Genomic DNA, 24,012 nt, shown 5'->3' with positions numbered 1-24,012 from the left:
GGGCAACAGAGTGAGACTCCAACTCAAAAAAAAAAATGTAAGTAGGCATTTCCATTACATGAACAAATGGTGGGACTGAGTGCCTCACATGACTTGTATTATTTACTCATGCTTTTCCTTTATTTCCAAAGTTTCACTTAATGCATATTATTTTTAAGGTTGTCGCAAAAAACTTTTCAAGTCATACTTGCTGAAACATAGCAATGCCTAAACTGCTGTTCTTGGAGGCACAGATATATATATTCACACACACAAAGTGTGTATACGTGGATGCATGTACAGACCCAACACAAGGTAGCGGCACTTGACACAGGGCTGGACCACATTAAATAGTTAGCAAGTATCACCTGTTCATGCTCAGAGCAGCTCCAAAAAGATGGTAGCATCATCATCTTTCATTCTGTAGATGAGCAGACCATTAATTCGCCAAAGGCAGACAGTGGTGAGTGGTAAAGCCACAATTTGAATATGTATTAGAGTAGCCCCAAAATATCTGACTTCAAAAACAGACTGTTCACCAGAGCTCATTGTCTTCTGGTGGAAGTAAAAAGAAAGAAGGCCAAATCCTTCCTTACTCATGGACATGTCATAACCCTCAGAGGATGATGACCACAGCACAGCATCAGCTTCTTCACAGCAGGGTAGTATGTTATCAGGACTCTGTGTGAGTGCCTAAGGAGGGGAATGTGGCCCTACACAGACCTCAAGTATTAAAAAAACACCGAGACAAGTCAAATTCTTTCCAAAGTGAGGCTGGTTCGACAACAGGTGAGATCCACGTGGGGTAGACGATGCCAGTCCACCTAATGATTTGGCTTCAGGAGCAACACGGAGTTTTAGGCTGAGAGGCTCTCGGCAGCCGATTCAGTCATACAAGGTTGGCAAAAGCCGAGCTGCTGAGATCCAGTAAGCGGACTGAAGATAAAATATGGATTGCAGCTGTTCCCTTCATCCGTTCCTATCTGCAACTCTCCCTGGTGAGGGGCTCTGGGGTACAGGGACACAGAATCAAGATGAATGCCCTCACTCTCATCAAAATCATTCCAGCCTGGGAGAGGAAGCCAGAGTGAACAAACAACTTACAGTGGCCATGACTGGGAAAACGGGATGTAGGAACTCCCAAAATACCAAAACTGGCAACAGAGACCACTATCAAGGGCTAACATTATTTCAGCACCTACCCACAACATACAGTGCAGCTGCAGAAGGTTAAATAGCAAATGGCTCAGGTCTGTGATCATGATGTAGGGTCTTCTCGGGGGCAGAGATGGCACAGGAAAGCCACAGGTAATAAGACTCCTTCCTTCCTGTGCTTCGAATCTCAGACCACCCCACATCACTCCTTTCCAACCTTCAACTACACAATAGACAAAAGCAGGCTATGGCGGCATCCATCTCTCTCCTACACTGACACACACAGAGGTGTGTGGAGCTGTGAGTTTTGCCAGCTTTCTAGAAGCTTCTCTCTTGAGGTGGTTCTGATTCGGTTGGTTTTGTTTTAGAAATGCATACAGCTTGCAGAACTCAACGGCAGAAGAAGGCAGGCCATCTACCAAGGAGAGGCTGGATTCATTAACAAGCCCAACCCCTCCTCTTTCAAACATGTCTCATTCATTTCCGTGGGTGGAGCACTGGCGGTGGCCAACTGTGATCCACACGCTGTAGGCAGGCTCTCCTACAGGTATGGAGATTGGTTGATTCTTACATCACCTGTGCTTCCCACCTGAGACTCTGGATTGGGTGGAGGGATGCAACTGGGCTAGGCTGTAGGCTCTTGGCCTCTCCAGTATAGCCCAAGCCCAAAGCATCCTCCCTACGGTGCAGCTGAGCTCACTAGAGTTCTATGCTGGCCTGGCCAGAAGGCTGGCTTGTGCGTTTTGCTCTGGATTCAGTATACTGATTTCTTTTAGGGGCATGGCAGAAAGGGGTGGTCACTCAGGAGCAAGACTGTGTTAAAGCCCCTACTTATTACCTATTTTCTCTCTAAAGACAATGGGCAGTCCATTGTGATTTAACTCATGATTCTGAGATGCTCTGAACACTTTCTGTGATCCTTTCAGAGTTCAGGGGAGAAAGGGGTGAGCTCCCCAGCCATCTCACCCCTCCAGGTTCTGGTTATGACTGCAGGGAAATTTCAAAGGCAAATGTGTAAGTGAGAAAGGCCACATAAGGATCATCTGGAACGAAACAGGATCCTGTGCAGGTCATGGGAAATGCCTGACTGTTGCTTAAGGGGTTTTGATTGAGTAGATCAGATAAAATGCAAAATTAGTCCTGTAAGAGGAAGACCGTGGACCTTTACAGCTCCCATTTGCTGAGATCTTATTTGAGGCTGTCTCCTTCTCTATCTTATTTAAACCTCATAAAAAGTCACAATAGTATAGGTGAGCAAACTGAGACTTAGAGATGGAAGGCAAAGTAACTCATCGATGGCCAAAGTGGCAAAGCCAGGATCCAAGTCCCCTCAAAGCACACGTCTCAGCCACTGAGCATACAGCTGCCTCATGTGGTTCCCTGTGGACCCACCACATGGCCATCAGACATTTTCTAAATCTAGGTAGGCAAACTTCAGCTGAGGCTAAATCCAGCTTATTGCCTATTTTTTTTTATTGCCTGAGAGTTGAATTTTCCATTCCATTTTCCATTTTTAAATTGAAAAAAAAGGAATGATGTTTTGTGACATGTGAAAATTATATAAAATTCAAATTCAGAGTCCATAAATAAAGCTGTGTAGGAACACAATCATGCCCATTCATTTACATGTTGCCTATGGCTGCTGTCACACTACAAGGGCACAGCTTTGAGTAGCAAGCCTGGCAAAACTTAAGATGCTTACAATGGGCCCTTAGGGCCACGGATTTGGAAAATGTGGGAAGGGGTAGGTGACTGGGATAATCTAAAATGTTCTCAATAGCCTTACATTTCAGGTACCACACTTGTTTACAGACATCAGTTCACTTAATCCTCATTAGAACTTTGTAAGAAATCACCATTCCCATTCCTCAGATGAAAAAACTGAGGTGTAGAGAGGTTATGTATGTCCTTTAAGGTCGTGTAAGTGTCTGCTATTTCTCACATAGGTGCATTGCCATCCTGGATTCTAGGCCAATCTTCCCAATTCCAATATGCGAGCACTTTATATTATAAAAAATAAAGCATAATACTGAGTCTGAGGACAAAATGTTCACAGATATAGAAGAAAATATGATGGAAGCAGCCCTAAGCACATCAAGCTAGTCTTCTCAGAATATCTATTACTAATCTCAAGACTGTGTGGTATGACTGTGGTCAACATCAATATGTAAATCTTTAGTAAATTATAATTTCATTGACTAGTTTGGAGTTTCTAATGGAATCCTCTGAAAATAGTGAATGATACGCTGGTATTACTTTTAATTTACTTCCTAAATTATGCTAGCGAGCCTCCTTCACAATTTAATGCTGCTTACAATTTGGGGTCTGAGAAATCCATTAACTGATGCTTTTTTAAAAACGTTACTTTCCCTTAAGCATACAATTATTTTTGACGCTATTCTACATGTGATCTATTTCTATCATACATTCCAAATGGTTTTGCTAATTTTTACAGACATACACTAAAGGTTTATCTCAGGTGGTTGACATATGCCTTATGAATTCATTTGCCAATTTAATAAATTTAATCATAAATCGAAAAGTTAAAATGATTCTCCACATATTGTTATAACATGTAGAGAATCTATATACTGAAAATTACAAAATGTTGATGAAAGCAATCAAGAGGATGCTAACCCCATGTTCATAGATTAAAAGACTCTCAACATAGTACAAAAAAGTCAATTCTTCCCAACTAATCCACAAATTTAATGCAATTCCTATCAAAATCCCAGCAAAGTTTTTTGTACATATAGACAAGCTTATGGTAAAGTGTACAAGGAGGGACTTCCCCCAAAATGAAAATTTATAAAAAATTGTATATTTAGTCTTACATGTTTATAATTCAGTCACCTTCAAAGTACTCTCCATTTGATGCAGTACACCTACTGAGACACTTTTTTCCACTGCTCAAAACAGTTTTTAAACTCATCAATGTTTATGCCTTTTAGCACTACTGCTTTTTCTTTCAACTCTTACACACTGGCAAAACATTGCCTTTTGAGGGCTTTTTTCTTCTGGGAAAACAAAAGAAAAGTTACTTGGGGTGAGACTGGATGAATAGGGAGAGTGGGGCACCGGGATCATGCAGGTTTTGGTCAAAAACTGTTGAACACACAGCGTAGTGTGGGCAGGTTGTATAGATCACTCATCATGAAATAAGCAAAACTGTTGAAAGAATATCCACAAAAAAATTCAGTGAAGCCAAATGCAGCCTCTCACAACAACATTAGCTGGTATACTGATGCCCATGGGTTTCTAGCACTTACCTAACAGGGGAAGCCTGTATTACAAGGGGTTGACCCTCCAAAAAATAATTCCATTGGGGGGGGGCAACACCTCATAAATGAAAAAGGAAAAGACCTAAAACAATCTTGAAAAAGAAGAAAAAAGTGAAGGGAATCACGGTACTTGATGTTAAGGCTTACTATGGAGTTAACATGATTAAGACACTTAGAACAATGGGACAGAATGAAGAACTCAGAAATAGACCCATATTGATGTGTTCCACTAGGTTTTGACAATGATCCAAAAGTAATTCAATTGAGGTAAGATAGTATTTTCAACAAATGGTGCTGAAGCAACTAGATTATGGCGGTCATTACATGAATCTATACATGTGATAACATTATATAGAACTAAACACACACACACACACACACACACACACACACACACACACACAGAGTACATGTAAAACTGCTGAACTCTAAGGGCTGTGAATAGTACCAGTGTCATTTTCCTGGTTATGACACTGTACCCTAACTACCATTAGAGGACACTTGATGAAGGATACATAAGATCTTCCATATTATTATTCTTTAACACCACAGTCAACCTTAGAAGATTTTTATCACATTGAAAGTAAACCCTACCCCCTTAAATCATCATTCTCCTGTGCCTCTCAGCATACCACACTCCTAAGCAACCACTAACCTATATTTTGTCTCTACAGATTTGCCTATTCTGGACATTTCATATAAATGGAAGCATACAGTATGTGGTATTTTGCGACTACTTTCTTTCATTAGCCAAACAGTTACAAAGTTCATCCATGTTGTAGTATACATCAGTAGTTCAAGTAGTTTATTCCTTTTTCTGGCTAAATAACAATGTATCGTATGGACATACCATAAATTGTTTATCCATTTATCAGCTGATGAACATTTGTGCTGTTTCTATCTTTTGGCTAAATACTGCTATAAACACAACTATACAAGTTTCTGTGTGCATATACACTTTCAATTCTCTTTGGTAGGTATATACCTAGAGGTGGGACTGATGGGTCAAATGGCAGCTCCATATTTGATCAACTGAAGAACTGACAGACTGTTTTCTAAAGTGGTTGCATCATTGTACATTGCCATCAGCAGTGGGCAAGGGTTTCAATTTTTCCATAGTCTCACCAGCATTTATTATCTGACTTTTAAATTCTGTGTTATTTTGACAACTTCCTGTGAATCTATAATTACTTCAAATAGAAAGTTCAAAAAATAATTTGGTGTATTTTGTTATAAGACAAATAGTCATGGCAACAAATAATAGTAATTTTGCTCCTCCATTCCCTAATGCAATGCTTTTGATTTCATTTTTATATCTTACTGTATTTTCCAGTATTTCCTAAACAATGCTAAAGCGTAATGAGATGGTAGACACACTTGTTTTGATCCCAATTTTTATAGATTTCTCTTTGGCATTTTTTTTTTTTTTTTGAGTTGGAGTCTCACTCTGTCGCTGAGACTGGAGTGCAGTGGCGGCTCCCGGCCATCGCAGCCTCGACCTGCTGGGCTCCAGTGATCCTTCCGCCTCAGCCTTCCAAGTAGCTGGAACTACAGGCGCGCGCTACCACGCCTGGCTAAATTTTTGATTTATTGTAGAGATGAGGTCTCGGTTGCCCAGGGGGTCTCGAACCCGCGGTCTCAGGCAATCCACTCACCTCAGCCTCCCAAGGCGCGGGATTACAGGCTGAGCCACCAAGCCCGGCTGCTCTCTCTGGCATTTTTGTTAAGTATGATACTGATGACAGGCTTGAAACAGATACTCTGTCATGTTGAGCAAGTATACTTATATTTGAGCATTTTAAATTAAGCTTTATCAGAAGTAGATGTTGAATTTTATCAAACACTTTAGTGGCTTTTTATAAAAAATATGATGTCATCTTATTTAACCTATTCATCTGATTTACAAGGTTCATTAGTCCATACTATTAAATAATTCCTGAATTTTCCGTTGTACCTCTTTTCAAATAAGGCAAACTATAGTCAAGTAAATTATATTTATTACCAGTAATTATAAAATAAAATGGCATATTAAACAAGACAAGTGAGGAAAAAAAGGAAAGTGAGCAATGTGTTATTAATATTGCATAAAATGACAAAATAAAATTAATAAAAACTTGAATATCTAATATGTTTATAAAAGTTGCAAATACTGTCTACTTTCTTAGCCCTCTCTTCCCTTCAAAGAGAAGTAATTTTTAAAAAATAAAGGAGGGAAGGAGAGAGGGAGGGGAAAGGAAGAAGGAAAGTAAAGAGAGAGAAAGGGAGGGAGAAAGGAACGAAAGAAATATCAATCACTTTCTTGTTTTGCCCTAAATAATTTGTAAAAGGAGATCTGGTTTGATCAAACCTTCAAGACCCTGCTAAACCAGATCATCTGTGCTCTCCACCTACAGTTATCCTACTGACAACGGACAGATTTTTCTTAGACCCTAACTTGTCTTTGGAGAACAAATTTCTTTTCTCTACAATTTGCTGTTCAATTATCTTCCTTTCTAATTAACTACAGTTTTCTATGTGTTGGTTATTATCCTAAATTTACTGACTAAACTCAAGAGGTACAACAGTTTTTTTAGCACATCATTGAATTTAACTGTGCAAAGTCTAATTGTATTAATTGAAGATGATGTGAATTCAAGAGACGAGTTTCATACTTGGAGGACCACAGAAAAGTTCAAGAACACAGATGGAAATTGCTACCCTGTGCAGTGGTCATGCTGAAAATCTGTTTAATCTTTGTCACTGTGAGGTGTTAAAACTCACTCACTACTGGCTGCCCTTCTCAATAATGAATGAAAAGCTCTTCTCCTCCTACAATGAGCAGATCTCCCTATGATTTCTGGGCATGGAGGGGGAGCTAGGATAGTGGAGGCAGGTGACTTCCTCTCAAATGGGGTCATCCCAGTTAAGGCAGCACAGCCAATGGTTGGGGGAAATGGTTTGTGAGTCAGAGAAACCTGAATTCAAGTTCTGGCTGCTTCAGTTATTAGCCTTATGGTCCAGTTGAATCATTGGCTTTCTCTGGGCCTCTGTGTCTCCATTTAGATAAAGAAGAAAGTATTAGTAGTTTTTCCACTGGGTCGCTGATAAGTTTGAATGAGACATGCCTGCCATATAGCTGTTTACCAAATATTATTCTTGTTATTCTTTTTTTAGATTGGAAAATATACTTTATTTAGAAAGTAAATGTGAGTGAGAGTGAGAGAGTGAGAAAGAGAGAGAGAGAGAGAAGACAGAGGAGAGATTCACCTCCCCAAGGTAGGGGAGGGAACTGAGGCTAGGAAACATGGCGGCCATAATTCAAAGAGCCATGTGGACACATCAGAGTTTAACAAAACAATGGCCATTCTTTCATTTTTGTTACTCTTAATATTGCTAAGTGGAGTCACTGTTGAATGGTATCCATGCCATTCAAAAATTCACCAATGGTTTAAAACCGCCACTAAATGTAAAAGATTCAACCTCTCAATTATTTTTCTTAAAAATGAGGTGACTGCCATACGCTTTCTTCATTGGCAAGGTCCTCAGTGATTTCTGGTGTAAAACTGGGAGCTGGTTTGGTTGATGCTGCTTATCAGCATGAAGCATATGCCTCTCTAAGTCTAACATCCTGAGTCTACCTTTCTCTCAAGAAAAGCATCTCAGAGGACTGCATCACTTCTTCTTCTGCTGTTCTCAGCTGTGGGGAAAGACACACCCTGAACCCACCCTGTCTTTGTCTTTCTACCTTCCATCCCTGGATACAGCTACGGTATAGGTGGTTTACACTCCGTCTGCTGTAAGCAACACGGAAATCTCAATATGTAGTAGAACTTCCTCCAGGGACAAGGACAAGATGCAGAAGGCCTGAAGTCACAACAAAACAAGTAGAAATCTGTGAAACCTATTTGTTGGACAACTAAAAAAGAGCACCATTTTCCTGAGATCAAGAAGAGCAGCCGGGTGCAGTGGCTCATGCCCGTCAACTCAGCACTTTGGGAGGCCAAGGAGAGGAGATTGCCTGAGTCCAGGAGTTCAAGACCAACTTGGGCAACTTGGTGAGACCGCGTCTCTACAATAAATGAAAAAAATTAGCTGCGCATGGTGGCACGTGCCTGTGGTTCCAGCTACTTGGAAAGCTGGGGCACAAGGATTGCCTGAGCCCAACAAGTTGAGATGGCAGAGGCCGTTAAGTGTGCCACTACACTCCAGCCTAGGTGAAAGAGTGAGACTCTGACTCAAAAACAACAACAAAAAAGCCAAGTGGGGACAAAGCTAATGGGAGGATTTTCAGTCAACTGAAGATGATATCCAGGGAGAGCCTACCTCATGGGTTGAATTTCAAAGACATACCTCTTTTCCTCCAGTAGGAGATAAACAGTTCCCATGAAAACAGATCTGGAGGCTATAACAGTCCTAAGACCTGTCTTAACGTATGCAGTAAGTACCACGTCTACCACATGAATTCGATTTGGTCTGCCTGTTGAACAGCCTTCACTTAGTCCAGAAGACCCTTGACAGTCATACATGAGACATTATCAGGGAAAGTAGTAACAAGCCAAAGTGAACTCATTCTTTCAGGGACTTTCTAGCATGACAGTGATCTGAGCCAAGACCCACCTGCCTGAGGCCCACAGGCAGCCAGGCTCACTTACCAGCCGGCAGCTCATGCCCCTCGTGTATGTGTTGCAGGTCAGAGCTGAACAGATGCCCAACTTACAAATACTAGAGGTCTGGGTATGGCAAACTAGGTGTAACAGAAAATGCTTGAACAAAAGAAAAAGAGGTGGCAGAGGCGAACGCTCTCCCCATACTGCCCAACTCACCTTCACCAGGAAGAAGGACACCCCGTATGTGCGGAGGGACCGGGCGAGTTTGACGTACTTGACCTTGGCTTCGATTTCACTCATTTCTCCACAGTTCTTATGCTCCTGCAAGTGACAGTAGCCAGGGACTGGTTATTGCAGCTCTGCCAAAAGGTAGACTTGGTGAGAGACAGTGATTACACGCAATGGCTACAGTGGCTCTGAGTGATCCGTAAGTGGCACTGGTGACCCCTCCATGACACAGGCTTCTCTCAACCAAGAGTCAGAGCACACAGAAAGCTCCAGTGCAGGGCTTTCCAGCCTGAGTCCGAACCCAAGCAGCCGATGTGTTTCACAACTAAATATGACAATACATGCATAGGTACAGCGTGGCAAGGACAGGATCCACAACTGCAACCAGATTTTCAGAGGACTCCATGTGTTCCAAAGTTCAGAACCAACACTTTAAATTGGCTAGAAAAATGTCCTCAGGAGATGTATCACTCTAATTTTCATCTAATATCTCTATCCAAAGAGCAGGGTAAATATATGCATATTAATGACAGCACTTAGAATATATATGTACGTATATATTCCAACTATATATAGTTTTATTAAGACAATTAATATATATTATAAATATTTCATTAAGATAATTAATCTTATATATAGTTTTATTGAGATAATTATATATATGTATAATTTGTATTTTAGCTTATATTTACATTTCAAGAACAAAGAAGGCTTTGATATCTTGGATTCCCTGGAGTGACTCTTTGGTAATGCTAGCATTAGGGCTTTTCTTAGCGGTTGCCTAGAACAGACAAATCTCAGACTTTTAGAATAACCCTGGGTTTTTGTTTTTGTTTTTTTTTTTTGAGTTGGAGTCTCACTCTATCGCCCAGATTGGAGTGCAGTGGCCACTCCCGGCCACCGCAGCCTCGACCTGCTGGGCTCTGGCGATCCTTCCGCCTCAGCCTTCTGAGTAGCCGGAATTACAGGCACACGCTACCACGCCCGGCTGATTTTTTTGATTTACTGTAGAGATGAGGTCTTGCTGCCCAGGCGGGTCTCGAACCTGCGGGCTCAGGCAATCCACTCACCTCAGCCTCCCAAAGGCGCGGGATTACAGGCTGAGCCACCGAGCCCAGCTAACCCTGGGTTTTTTTAAAAGGACTAGTTCACAAATTCTACCTTCAAAAAACCAATCTCAGAATAAAGACGCTATGTGTAGTCCCTTCCTCAGTGCATGTTAATGGTCTATCACCTTGTTTCAATGTTACCAAGATGATGCCTTTGAAATTAAATGTACGTACATTTTCCTCATGAGGGCTAAGTAACCTTTAGCAAGAAAGTATGGATTAAGATAATAAATCTGCCCAAAGTGGAACCGTCAGCTTCTTTACTCTCAAGTCACTAATCATTTATTATATAAGAGTATAGGCACAGAGTATAAAACTATCATGTGCTGAGGACCCTCGCACTAATAAATGAGGACAGAGAGTGAGGAGAATAATAAATTTCTGTACATTTCCAATACCTGAAATATTCGCTTTTCAGCTCCTCTCTGCTTGATGTATTCTTTGGGCAGAAATTCCTTTAGACTGAGAGAGAGAAATTTTAGAGGTAAGGCATTTATCATCTTCTGTGATAAGAAGCAAAGCAAAGACAAGCCTTTTTAATAAAACTCACAGTTAAAAGACTAACTCTCCTAATATTTTATGGAATAATTAATAACAGACTGCTGTATGCTACAATACACTAAATAAAGACACGGACATAAACCCAGTTTGATTTTTTTTTTTTTTAAAAAAAGGTCAAACTAACATTTAAAGAAGACAGAACTTCCAGGATATATTTTAAAGTAAAAAAAAAAAAAAAAATTAATGGCTGGGCGCAGTGGCTCACACTTATAATCCTAGCACTTTGCGAGGTTGTGGTAAGGGGACAGCTGAGCCCATGGGTTCAAGACCAGCCTGGGCAACTTGGCGAGACCTCATCTCTACAATAAATAAAAAAATTAGCTGGGTATGGTAGCGCATACCTGTGATCCCAGCTACTTGGAAGGCTGAGGCAAAAAGATCACCTGAGCCCAGGAGGTTGAGGTTGTGATAACTGTCAGCGTGTCACTGCACTCTAGCCTGGGTGATAGAGTGAGACTCCAACTCAGAAAAATAAAAATATATAAATACAACAAGATCACGAGATCACAAGTGTCTACAGTATGCTACCCTTTGTAAAGAAAGAAAGAAAAATGTTTTATTTGAAAAACTTTTTACAATTAGCTATGTTATCTATTTTAAAATAACAGAAGCCAAAATATAGTACTAATAAAAGTGGTTCTCCATGGGAAGAGGGGGAAAACAAGGAGGAGAGGACAAGGGTAGAAACCAAACCCTGTGCATTCCTTGTATTATAGATTTCACTTTAAAAACACATGGACTATAAGAATCTTAGAAAACACAAGAGACACCCTTATGGGGTCTCCTGATTCCTGATCAGAACCAATTCCTGATCAGAACCCTAAGTGCCCACACCATAAGAAATAAGAGAGTGGGACCTCATCAAACTGACAGGCTTCAGTAAAGCAAAAGAAACCATCAAGAAAGCAGGGAGACAGCCCACAAAACGGGAAAAAAATATTTGCCAACTGTATATCTGACAAAGGCCTAACATCTAGGACCTACAAGGAACTCAAATGCACCGAAAGGAAAAAAACAAACAGCCCCATGAAAAAGTGGCAAAAGACATGAAAAGACATTTCTCAAAAGAAGACATACGGGCAGCCAACAGACACATGAAAAAGTGCTCAGCCTCACTCATTATCAGAGAAATGCAAATCAAACACACTGAGATACCACCTAACCTCAGTAAGAATGGCCATCATTAATAAAACAAACAACAACAGATGCTGGCGAGGATGCAGAGAAAGAGGAATGCTTCTACACTGCTGGTAGGAGTGCAAACTAGTGCAACCTCTTTGGAAATCAGTGTGGCAATTTCTGAAAGAACTGGAAATTGACCTTCTATATGACCCAGCAATCCCGCTATTGGGAATATACCCAGAGGAACACAAATCATTCTACAAAAAAGATACCTGCATACGTATGTTTGCTGCAGCTCTATTCACAATAGCAAAAACATGGAACCAACCATGCTGCCCACTGAAGCTGGACTGGATTAAAAAAAATGTGGTACATATACACAGTGGAATATTATGCAGTCATTAAGAAGGACAAACATATGGACTTTGCAGCAACTTGGGTGGATTTAGAGTCAATCATACTCAGTGATCTATCATAGAAACAAAAGAACAGAGATCATATGTTCTCACTCATAAGCGGACCTTGAACAATTATAATACTATAAGAAAGGAATCGGCAGTAGTGGGAAACTGGTGGGGGGGGAGGGATTGGCAGTTGAGGGAAACTGCTAGGGGAGGGAGGGGCACATCTCATCAACAAGGGTACCCACATAATCAACATCTGTATACCTAACCCTAAATTGTACCCCACATCTTTATAATAAAAATAGAAGGAAAAAAAAAAAGAAAAACACACATGAAATCTAAAGTAGTAATACTTAAAAATCTAAAGCAAACTCAAACAAATGAACTTAACAGTGTATCAAGTTGACAGCATAACTATAGGGAGAATAATTATTTCAAATAACCCTGAAAAACAGTGTTTTAACTATATATCCCTAGTGGATATCTATCTATCTATCTATCTATCTATCTATCTATCTATCTATCTATCTATCTATGTATCTACTGTTATTATTATTTTTTAAAGAGACATTGTCTCACTCTGTCACCCAAGCTGGAGAGCAGTGGTGAGATCATAGCTTACTGCAACCTTGAATTCCTGGGTTCAAGTAATCTTCTCGTCTCAGTCTCCCGAGTAGATATGACTACAGGTGCACACCACCACACCAGGCTAATTTTTTAATCTTTTTGTAGAAATGCCATGTTGCCCAGGCTGGTCTCAAACTCCTGGCCTCACATGATCCTCCCACCTCAGCCTCCCAATATAGTGGGATCTATCTTAAGGACAAAATGAACCCGAACAGAACTATCAGTAAAAATACTGATACCAATATTTAAAAATTAGCAGCCTCCCTCCTCTCTTTACACACACAAACATAATATAAAATTAGGATAGTACATTATATATAAGTAGGATGCTGTATATAATTTGTATAAGGTAAGTAATTATGTTCACTGTTAGAAACCAAGATTTTCAGCATAAAATAGATAAAAATAAATAAAAAGCAAAAAGCCTTGACTGAAAACCCTACAGCCTTTCATTTGAATTAGAAATATTGGCTTGAAGGCTTGATTTTTATTTTTCTGGAAAACATTATTTTCTAAGTGTATCCCCTGAAGTGGCTAGGAGCAAGGACACTGGTGGCAATAGCATCCTTCCCAGTGCCGTGGTCAGATGGTCTGGGGCAAAAAAAAAAAAAAAAAAAGTATAAAACGTTCCTAGAACTTCTTGTACCTTGAATCAAGAAAGCCACCAAGATGATACAGGAGCCAATACATGGATTCCTACTGGCCAAAAATGGGATGGTTTTAAAAACTTTACATAAAAGAAAAGAGAACACAGTAATGAGCCCATCCATCAACAATTACTGACTCATGGCCAGTCACGGCTCACCTCCTGTCTTCTCTACCCTCATACCCTCCCCTGTATTATTCTGAAGAAAAACGGAGACATCATATAATTAATTTCATGTGTTGGGTGAATTTGACCATCAGCAAAAGGATGGCTGTAAATAGGTTAAAACACAGATACATAAAATCCCTAAAGACTAAAAAAACTGGTCACCTTGGAACGTAGCTTAGAGTACCAACTCACACCCCAAACTGGTAAGTCAAGGGAAAAGAAACAAGCATTTATTTTGACATTTCTACCTGCTGATGAGGAAGAGAATCATAGTTAGTAAACATAGATGGAATAATAAAAGTCCCAGACCATTTTACAAATCAATGGAATAATTGACAGATTAAAGCAAATTTCAGTGATTTCAAAAACCAATAAAGGACATGCTGATGGGTAACTTTATAATAGATGGATCAGTCTGATAACATCTAAACCCACTGATCAATTTTAATATTAATAAAAGTAGGATAACCTGACAATCTATGCCACCTGATGGCTGCAAAAGGAAGTATACAGCACGACCTAGGCGGTGTCCTTGGCTATAAAGAAAGAGGAAGTAAATACACAACCAAAACCAAGGTTCATTAAGCCCCTGGATCTAATATTAGTTTACAAACAGAGGAGTAAAGGAAAATGTTCAGTGACACCATCAGGATACATTCAACCAAACCTCAACACAGGAAGTTCTATAAAAGGAACCCAGGTTCCTCACAGATACATGGTTTTGGAGGGGGAATGCAAAGAAGGACACAGTAACAGATTAAAAGACATCAAAGACACACAATTACCACAAAGCTACAGTAACAAGGACAGTACAGTATCAATATAAGAACAGACATATAGGTCAAGGGGAAAGAATTAAAAGTCCAGAAATTAACCCTCAGTTTTATGTTCAATTGATTTTCAACACAGATTCCAAGACAATTCAAATGGGAGGAAAGAACAGTTTTGTTTTCTTTTGTTTTTAAATAGATGGTGTTGGGACAACTGGATATCAGCATGCAAAAGAAAAAAGGTGAACTACAGCAAAATTAAAAACTTTTAAAATTGCAAATAATACCACCAAAAAGTGAAAATACAGTTCACAGAATGAAGGAAAATATTCGCAAATTATCTATCTGTTAAGGGAATTGTATCCAGATTACATACAAACCCTTACAACTGAATAATAAAAAGACAACTCCCCCAATTAAAAAATGGGCCAAGAATCTGAACAAAGAAGAAATACAAATGGCCAAGAAGCACATGAAAACATGTTCAACAGTATAACCCATCGGGGAAATGCAAATGTGATATACCACTGCACACCCACTGGGATGGCTACAATAAGAAAGATGGCCAGTCAAGGGCATGGAGAAATTGGAACTCACACACCACTGGCAGGAATGTAAATGGGTACAGCTGCTGTGAAAAACAAGCGTGGTAGTCCCTTAAAATATTAAACCACAGTTCCACACCTTGGTAAATATCCAGAAAAATTAAAATATGTTTTCACAAATGCATATACACAAATATTCATAGCAGCATTATTCATAAGAGGCAAAAGGAAGAAATAACTCAAAGGTCCATCAGTTGATGCATAAATAAAATGTGCTATCCACAGGATGGACAATTATTTGAAAAAGCATTTGGCAGCCGGGCTTGGTGGCTCAGCCTGTAATCCCGCGCCTTTGGGAGGCTGAGGTGAGTGGATTGCCTGAGCCCGCGGGTACGAGACCCGACTGGGCAGCGAGAACTCATCTCTACAATAAATCAAAAAAATCAGCCGGGCGTGGTGGCGCATGCCTGTAATTCCGGCTCCTTGGAAGGCTGATGTGGAAGGTTCGCCGGAGCTCAGCAGGTGGAGGCTGCTCGACCACTGCACTCCAGGCTGGCTGACAGAGTGAGACTCCGACTCAAAAAAAAAAAAAAAGAAAAAGTATATGGCAATGTAAAGGAATGAAGTAATGATACGTGCTACAAAATGGAAACATTGTGCTAAGTGAAAGAAGCCTGTCACAAAAGAAAAGTTGTATGATTTAACTGATAAGAAATGTCCAGAATAGGCAAATCCATAAAAACAGAATCAATTTGTGGTTGCCAAGGCTGGGGGAACGAGAGGGAAAATGAGAAAGAAGTGCTAATAGGCACAGGATTTCTTTTAGGGGAAGACAAAAATGTTCTAAAACTAGATTTGGTGATGGTTGTACAATCCTGTGAATACACTAAAAACACTGAATTGTACACTTCAAACAGGCAAATAAACTACATCTCAATAAAGCTGTTTAAAAAACATAATTAATGGAATATTAGGCAGCCATAAAGAAGGACAAATATATGGACTTTGCAGCAACTTGGATGGATTTGGAGTTGATCATACTCAGTGATTTATCACAGAAAGAAAGAACTGAGTTCCATATGTTCTCACTCATAAGGTGACCTTGAACCTTATAATGCTATAAGAAAGTGATTGGCAGTAGTAGAAAACTGTCAGGGGGCAGGGGTGGGACTGGCAGTTGAGGGAAACTGCTAGGAGAGGGAGGGGCATACCTCATCAACAAGGGTACGTGCATGATCAATGTTTATATACTTAACCCTGAATTGTACCCCACATCTTTGTAACAAATAAATAAAATTTTTTTAAAAAGCTCAGCCTCACTAATCATCAAAGAAATGCAAATTAAAACCACACTGAGATACTATCTAATTCCAGCCAGGATGGCCATCACCAGTAACTCAAAAAACAACAGACGCTGGAGAGGATGTGGGGGAAAGGGAACATTTCTATACTGTTGGTGGGAGTGTAAACTAGTACAACCTCTGTGGAAAACAGTCTGGCAATTCCTAAAACATCTACTAATTGACCTTCCATTTCCCCTTCTGGGAATATACCTGGAGGAACTCAAATCACTCTATAAAAAAGATACCTGCACACGCATGTTTATTGCAGCATTATTCACAATAGCAAAAACATGGAGCCAACCATGCTGCCCATTGAAAGAGGACTGGATAAAAAAATGTGGCACATACACATGATGATATATCATGCAGCCATAAAGAAGGACAAAATTATGAACTTCGCAGCAAGTTAGATGGACTTAGAATCTATAATACTCAGAGATCTATCACAGAAACCAAGAACTGAGTACCACATGTTCTCACTCATAAGCAGACCTTGAACAAAATACTGCAAGAAAGGGATTGGCATTAGTGGGAAACTGCCAGGGGAGTAAGTGGAGGGCACACTTCATCAACAAGGGCAGCTGCTTAACGACCATTTGTATACCTAACCCTGAATTGGACCCCACATCTTTAAAAATAGTGATGAAAAAAAAGATAGTGGGAGGATGCTGAGGAAACCATTAAACATAATTGAGCCATTAAGGATCAGTTTTGCTTTTAATAGTTTCTTCTATATTTCGCCTGTATTCTGGGAAATAGTTCCTCTTGACTTGTGGAGCTGTTGATATACATCTAATGCTATAGAATATTCTTAATATAGTCTAAACTAATTACTAGGGAATGTAAACCTAATAAAAATAAATAAATAAATAAATAAAAACATAATCAAATATAATTTGTAGACCTTGTTTGGATTCTGATATGAAGCAAATATAAAATGACATTTACAAGACAAAGGAGGAAATTTAACAGACTAGATATAAGATGGTACTAAGGACATTTTGCTAATTTTGAGGGGTATTAGAATGGATCTGTCATGTTTTTATTTAAAAAAATTATAACTAAAAATAATTCTATACTGTTAGAGAAACACAGATGAAATGATATACTGTCTGGAATTTACTTTAAAATACTCCGGCTAAATTAGAGGGGGGAAGGGAGAGGGCATTCCATTAAGACTGAGTAAAGATGCTTGATCAGTCGGCAAACTACTTCTGTAGCTGGAAGTTGCTACTGCTACGTATTTCCTGAAATTTCTGGGACCTGGCTCTGAGCATCCGTAGAATACTACGGCCTCACCAAGAGACTCTAGGCCACAGCCAGGTGTAGTGATGCACACCTGTAGCCTCAACTACTTGGGAGGCTGAGGTGGTAGGGTTGCTTGAGCCCAGGAGTCTTAGGCTGCAGTGACCTATGACTGCACCACTGTACTCCAGCCTGGGTGAAACCAGTCTCAAAACAAACAAACAAAAAAGACCCCAGTTCATCAGTAGGAGGGATCTAAGAAATATCTAATCTGCAGCAGTTTAGATGTTATGATTATCATTAAGCAATTTCATGAACAAAAATGAATGATTCAGAGAGACTTGGAAGGCACCAGCTTCACGAAAGAGGAAGATGAGTGTGTGAACATATAGCAGATGTCACAGGACTTGTAAGTGGCAGTGAGTCTCTGCCCTCCCAGACCAAGAGTAGGTACCCCTGAATACACAGCTGCCTCAGGCTTTCCCACAGTATCACATTTTTTTTTTTGAGTCCAAGTGTCACTCTGTCACCTAGGGTGGAGTGCAGGGGCACACTCACAGTCACCCCAGCGTCGACCTGCTGGGCTCCAGCCAGCCTTCTGCCTCAACTTTCCAAGTAGCTGGAACCACAGGTGCGCACTATCATGCCCAGCTCATTTTTTAATTTATTGTAGAGACAAGGTCCCACCAAGTTGCCCAGGCTAGTCTCGAACCTCTGAGCTCAGCAATCCTCAGGCCTCGGCTTCCCAAAGTGCTGGAATTATTGGCTTGAACCACTGTGCCTGCCCAAGGAGCACATTTTAATTGACAAGGGGAAGGCCTCATGAGTGGACCACTGCTGGGAGCCTCCAGAGAGCCGCTCCTACACCATCCCCAAAGACAGACCTGGTGAAGGTTAGCAGGAGCACCTAAGAAGGGTGTCAAGCCACATCAAGCCTCTGCCAACAATGACTGTTTCTAGAAGAACGCCAGATAGGGTGGCCAGCGGCACAGGAGGGGTAGAGCACGCTGGGCATTTATGGCAGGAAAGTGCAGCAGTAAGCTCTCTCTATTCACACTCTGCAAAACCCATCCCCAGCGTCTGCCTCCTAAGCCGCTCTTCAAAGGTGGTGAAAACACTATGAAAAAGATACCTGCACACACATGTTTACTGCAGCATTGTTCACAATAGCAAAAACATGGAACCATCTGTGCTGCCCATCGAAAGAGGACTGGATAAAAAAAATGTGGTACATACACACAATAGAATATTATGCGGCCATAAGGGAAGGCAAAATTATGAACTTCACAGCAACCTGGATGGACTTAGAGGCTATGATACTGAGTATCTCTCACAGAAACAAAGAACTGAGTATCTCACATGTTCTCCTTATAAGCGGACCTTGAACAATTACTGTAATACTACAAAAAAGGGATTGGCGTAGTGGGAGACTGCTGGGGGAGCGGGGGGTGGGGCGGGCACACCTCATCAACAAGGGTACCTGCATAATGAACATCTGAATACCCAACCCTGAATTGTACGCCACATCTTTAAAACCAAAAAAAAAAGAAGGTGGTGAAAACAACTTGGGGAGGTATCTGAGAGGCGTCACCCCGATGTCTCAAGAGTTGGGTAAGGGGAGTTTAACGTGGTTTAAGATGTGAAGAGGGTGTATGCATACACGCATGGCGTGCATTTTTCCCCTAGCAGATCAGCCTGGTGCCTGGTGCATCAGTACAGAGCAGGACTGAACAGGCATGGTGTCATTCGGGCCTGCCTGCCAGCAGCACGGCTGAAAGTTCCAGTTGAGTTGTTGTGATGACTGAACGCTAGTGTGGAAGCCTCCGAACAGGGGGGAAATGCACACACATGAAATCTGTCAGCCTCCTCGGAAAAATGGGTCAGGCTGTCAAACCTGAATGGAAACATATCTAAGTAAGCTCTGGTCAAGCAAAGTCCCTCCCACTGCCTCTTAAATATTCCCACCTTACAAGGGCAGCCATCTAAAAGCTGTGCATTTGGCATTCACTTCTCCAAGCCCTACCGCCAGCCTTTGAAGTATCCCCCATTCTGAACGCAGCAATCCTAACAGATCTTCCACTCCGCCAAGTCAGCAGACGAATCAATTCATCAATGCTCTTCCTCCTCTCTAAGATCCACAGGAGGTAGGAAGTCTGCAGCCAATAAACTCCTCTTTCATGAGCTCCAACTTCTGCTCTAGCCTAGTCAGCGGCATTTGTTCTCTGATCTGTGGCAGCTGGCTGTACATCACATGATTATGTAATATACTGACACAGTCCATAAACTGCTAAGATAGTATTAAAAAACCAAGCTGCTGAATGCTTCCTAATGGGAAATATTCACAAAGTTATTAAATGAAATATAGATGAGACAACTGTAAAATACTTTTTAAAAATCATAAAAATCTAAAAAGACTCTGTCCTCAGATTGCTTCATGATTGTCTTTAAATTCCCTCATAGATGATGCATTATGCATGGTTCATACAAAAAAGATGCTGTAGAAATCCAATCAGGGGACTCACACGTCAAAAAACTAGCAATCACTATAGGAGTTATAAGTAAAACAAAGGGTAACAAAGGGCTTCTGAGAGGTACCTATCACTTGTTATGATTCTAACACTTTAAACACTTTGTTGAATTCTCCAAGCAAGAGTCCAAACCTATGAATGAAGGGTCTCTAGGACTAACAATGGCTAGCAGTTATTCAAAGACAAACACCGTTTAAGGTGTTTTCCATGCATAAATTGATGAATTAAATTCTGACAAAAGCTTTATGAAAAAGAGATGCCATTTTCCCGCATGGAGTCTGAGACTCAGTGATGCTAAGTTGCCACAGTCACTGCCTGCAAGTCTGGTCTCCTCTGTGGGTACTGGGGTCTGTGCTCTTGGCTGCTTGTATCTCCCAGCCCTTGTAAATTACCCTTGAGTCAAACAACATAACATGTGATCAGTGCTTCAGATTCCTTGGAATAAGATAATGGGGACGCCCAATCAGATGATGATAATGAGGACGACGTCTTAGCAGCTGCTTTTCTGGAAAAGTTCAGAAGCTAAAAAAAAGAAAAGAAAAGAAAAGCCCAGAAGCACTAGAATCAGGAAAGGGGAATTTAGTGATTAACATATTTGAAGGAGTAGGATCTGGATTCAAATCCAAATATTCACTAAAATCTCATTTTCTCTTTTTAAGATTGAGTTGCAATTTTTTTATTGCATATACTTAAGGTATACTGCATGGTGTGTTGATATACATAGAGAAACGATTACTTCAGCAAGCAAATTAACATATCCATCATTGCAGAGTTGCTTTTTTGTGGTAAAAGTATCTAAAATCTGCTGTTAGCAAATTTCCAGTTACAACTTTAGCTACCGTCCTCACGATGTACATATGCACATGAAATCTCCAGACCTCCTCATCCTATGTAACTGAAACTCTGTACCCCAACCACCACCTCCCCATCTCCCACACCCTCCCACCTTGGTCACCACCTTCCTAGTCTCTGTCTCCGTGTACTTAAGCTTTTTGTGTTGTTCTGTGTTAAAAGCCCACACTTAAGTGAGTTCATGCAGCGCTCCATTTCTGCACTTCGCTCAGCCCACTCAGAGGTCATCATAAGTTTGTCCGTGTCGTAAATGACAGCATCGCCTTTTTTTAAAAAGGCAAAATGATATTCTGGTGTGGATATGTACTGAAACCACATTTTCTTATGGAAAATGTAAGCTGTCTCCACAAGTAATTCCAAAAGAGAAGTCTCAAAAATGTTTTCTAATCTGGCAACAAGCTACAAGTACGTAGGGAGGCAGTTATGATTTGGGGAAAAGTCAACGGCCTCTGACCTGTCCCAGAGATGCCACCAAGAAGCTGTCTAACCACAGGCAAGTCACCGCCTTTTTAAGTGGGTTTCATCACCTGAAAAGCAGAAAAAATTCCTGACTATGAGTGGCATTGCTCATATGAGTTGAAAACAAGGAATGTCCCCTCCTCCTTTGTGAGGGCTGAGGTCATCAGTATGAACAGACAAAGCAGGGACGCATCTACCCCACTGAGGGTGGAGGAACAGAGGGAAGCGTAGAGAGGCACAACAGGGGCAGCAGCACCCAAAGGATGCTGGGACTCCCAGGATCCTGACTCACCCTTTATGCTAAATCACCAAATGATTAACATCTTAAATCTGGTGTCACATAAGGTTCTCAAAGGAGGTCCCAGGACCAGCACCAGCAGCACCTCAGAGCATGTTAGGAATGTCCCTTGTCAAGCTCCACCTCACACAGCTGCTGAATAAGAGGCTCTGGAGGGTGAGGTGAAGCCCAGCAGTCTGTCTTTTAACAAGTCCTCTAGATGATTCTGACAAAGGCCGAGGTTGGAGAACCACTGGCACACGGCTGAAAGCTCAAATTACAGAATCAGACACACCTGGATTTGAATCCAGACTCAAAGATCAAGATGTCTGCGTGACTGAGAGCATTGGTTAAGTTCTGGTTAAGTGAGGTGATAATACAGGTGGAAGGAAGCATGGATTGGGTTGGTAAGAAGAAACGGAGAGTGAAAATGGCTTGCGTGTTAGTCGGTTTGTGCTGCTGTAACAGAATACCGCACCCTGGGTGATTTGTAAAGAACAGAAATGTATTGTTCACAGTTCCGGAGGCTACAAAGTGCATGATCAAGGCACTGGCAGGTCCAGTTGTCATGGAGGGATGGATTCTCCAGAGGAGGAGCGGTGTGTCCTGCAAGGCGGTAAAGGAAGCTGGCTGAATGCTGCTGCAAATGCTCCCTGCTGAATCCCACTCACCAGGGAGGAGCCCCCAGAGCCTGATCACTTCTTGAAGGCCCCGCTTCTTAATACTATCACGTCAGTAATGTCTGCATTTTGGCGGGGACATAGTCAAAACATCGCAGCATGGCAGAAGCACGGGAAATGGGTTTGAAGACTTAGCTTGGCCACATAGTCGTTTTGTGATCCTGCACCAATCCAAATGCCCCTGAAGGACAGGGTACTGTCTTTACACTCGACAGACCAGGGCTGGAAAAATCTAGAGGCTCCTGGCTTGAAAGTACTTTGGGAGGTAGGCACCAACTTGAGGAGGCTGGGTTAGGAGGAAACAGTGCAGGTGCCATTGGATGGACACTACCTCCCCAAACTGAGAGCACAGGACTGCTCTGAGCTGTCAGGGCCACAGGACAGAAGCAAACAATAAGGAAACAAAAGTGCTGAAAAGCATACAAACAGCCTTTTCTGTATTTTACTGTAAATTGAGTGGGAAAGTGGTGGTGAGGAATAGAAGGCAAGAAAACTGATGAAAAACAAAAGGTGAAATGTCTGCTTTATGGTTAGTTTGAAAACAGAATTGACAGCCAGATTGTTCTGACAAAAGCACAGAGAGACTAAGTCCACAGAAGGAGTTTGTGTTTGAACAGATGCCAAGTGAAAAGCTGGCTGAAGACCTCCTGCTAGGTCAAAAGCTTTGCTTGTTGACAGTAGAATTAACTTGAGTTGGGGGGAGTGAATTTCCTAGTCCACTCTAAATTCTTTCTCAAGGAAGACTCATACCCTGACTTGCTTTGTTTTCTCAGGAAAATACTTCCGAGGAATTCCCAAACAAGACAAGGGGGGATGAGAGCAGTTTCCTCAGCCTGGGACCTGCTGGCCTACAAATGACCCTCGAACCAGTCCTTCCTGTAACACACGGAGAAACGGAAGCTTGCTGTCAGGCATCCAAATGCCTATCACCTTTGCCTTTTCCACATGTTATCTATCTAACTTCAGTGAATATAAGCTTTTATCATCTCAAGCTCCCACTATTGTAACTGTCTTTTTAAAAGAAATGTTCATTGTGAAACGTTTCAAATTATAGAAAAGCATATACTTTATAACTTATACATCCACTCCAAAGGAGAAATACATGTTGACATATTTGCTTTATAATTACTACTTCTTTTTCAGTTATTGAAGAACTAGAGATTACAGACTTAGCTGAAGTGCTAGATTCCTTCTTAATTTAATGGTTGCCACTCTCTTGAAGTTAGTTTCCATGGATATTTAAAAATGTTTCTACATCTCCTTGTATCTATAAACTGTTTCTCTGTGTCTGTATATTCTTTTTTTGAGTTGGAGTCTCACTCTGTCACCCAGACTGGAGTGCAGTGGTCGCTCCTGGCCACCACAGCCTCGACCTGCTGGGCTCCAGGGATCCTTCCGCCTCAGCCTTCCGAGTAGCTGGAACTACAGGTGTGCGCTACCACACCCG

The 24,012-nt window shown here is 41.1% G+C and overlaps 1 protein-coding gene across 1 annotated transcript in view; it reads right to left on the bottom strand.

Annotated features, from left to right (window-relative positions):
* LOC103250582 (talin-2) overlaps positions 1-24,012 on the bottom strand; it is a gene marked incomplete at its 3' end in the record, with an annotated part of 178,179 nt that overhangs the window by 75,341 nt on the left and 78,826 nt on the right. The window contains exons 8-9 of the mRNA XM_008049176.1: positions 10,737-10,800; positions 9,218-9,322 (exon numbers count right to left, since the gene is read on the bottom strand). Of these exons, the coding sequence (XP_008047367.1) occupies positions 9,218-9,322; positions 10,737-10,800 (169 nt within the window). The remainder of the gene's footprint in view (positions 1-9,217; positions 9,323-10,736; positions 10,801-24,012) is intronic.

The sequence above is a fragment of the Carlito syrichta genome, unplaced genomic scaffold (genome assembly GCF_000164805.1).
Source record: "Carlito syrichta isolate Samal-C Ts95f unplaced genomic scaffold, Tarsius_syrichta-2.0.1 Scaffold130654, whole genome shotgun sequence".
NCBI classification, from domain to species: Eukaryota; Metazoa; Chordata; class Mammalia; order Primates; family Tarsiidae; genus Carlito; species Carlito syrichta.
This window is presented reverse-complemented; position numbering and strand designations above follow the sequence as displayed.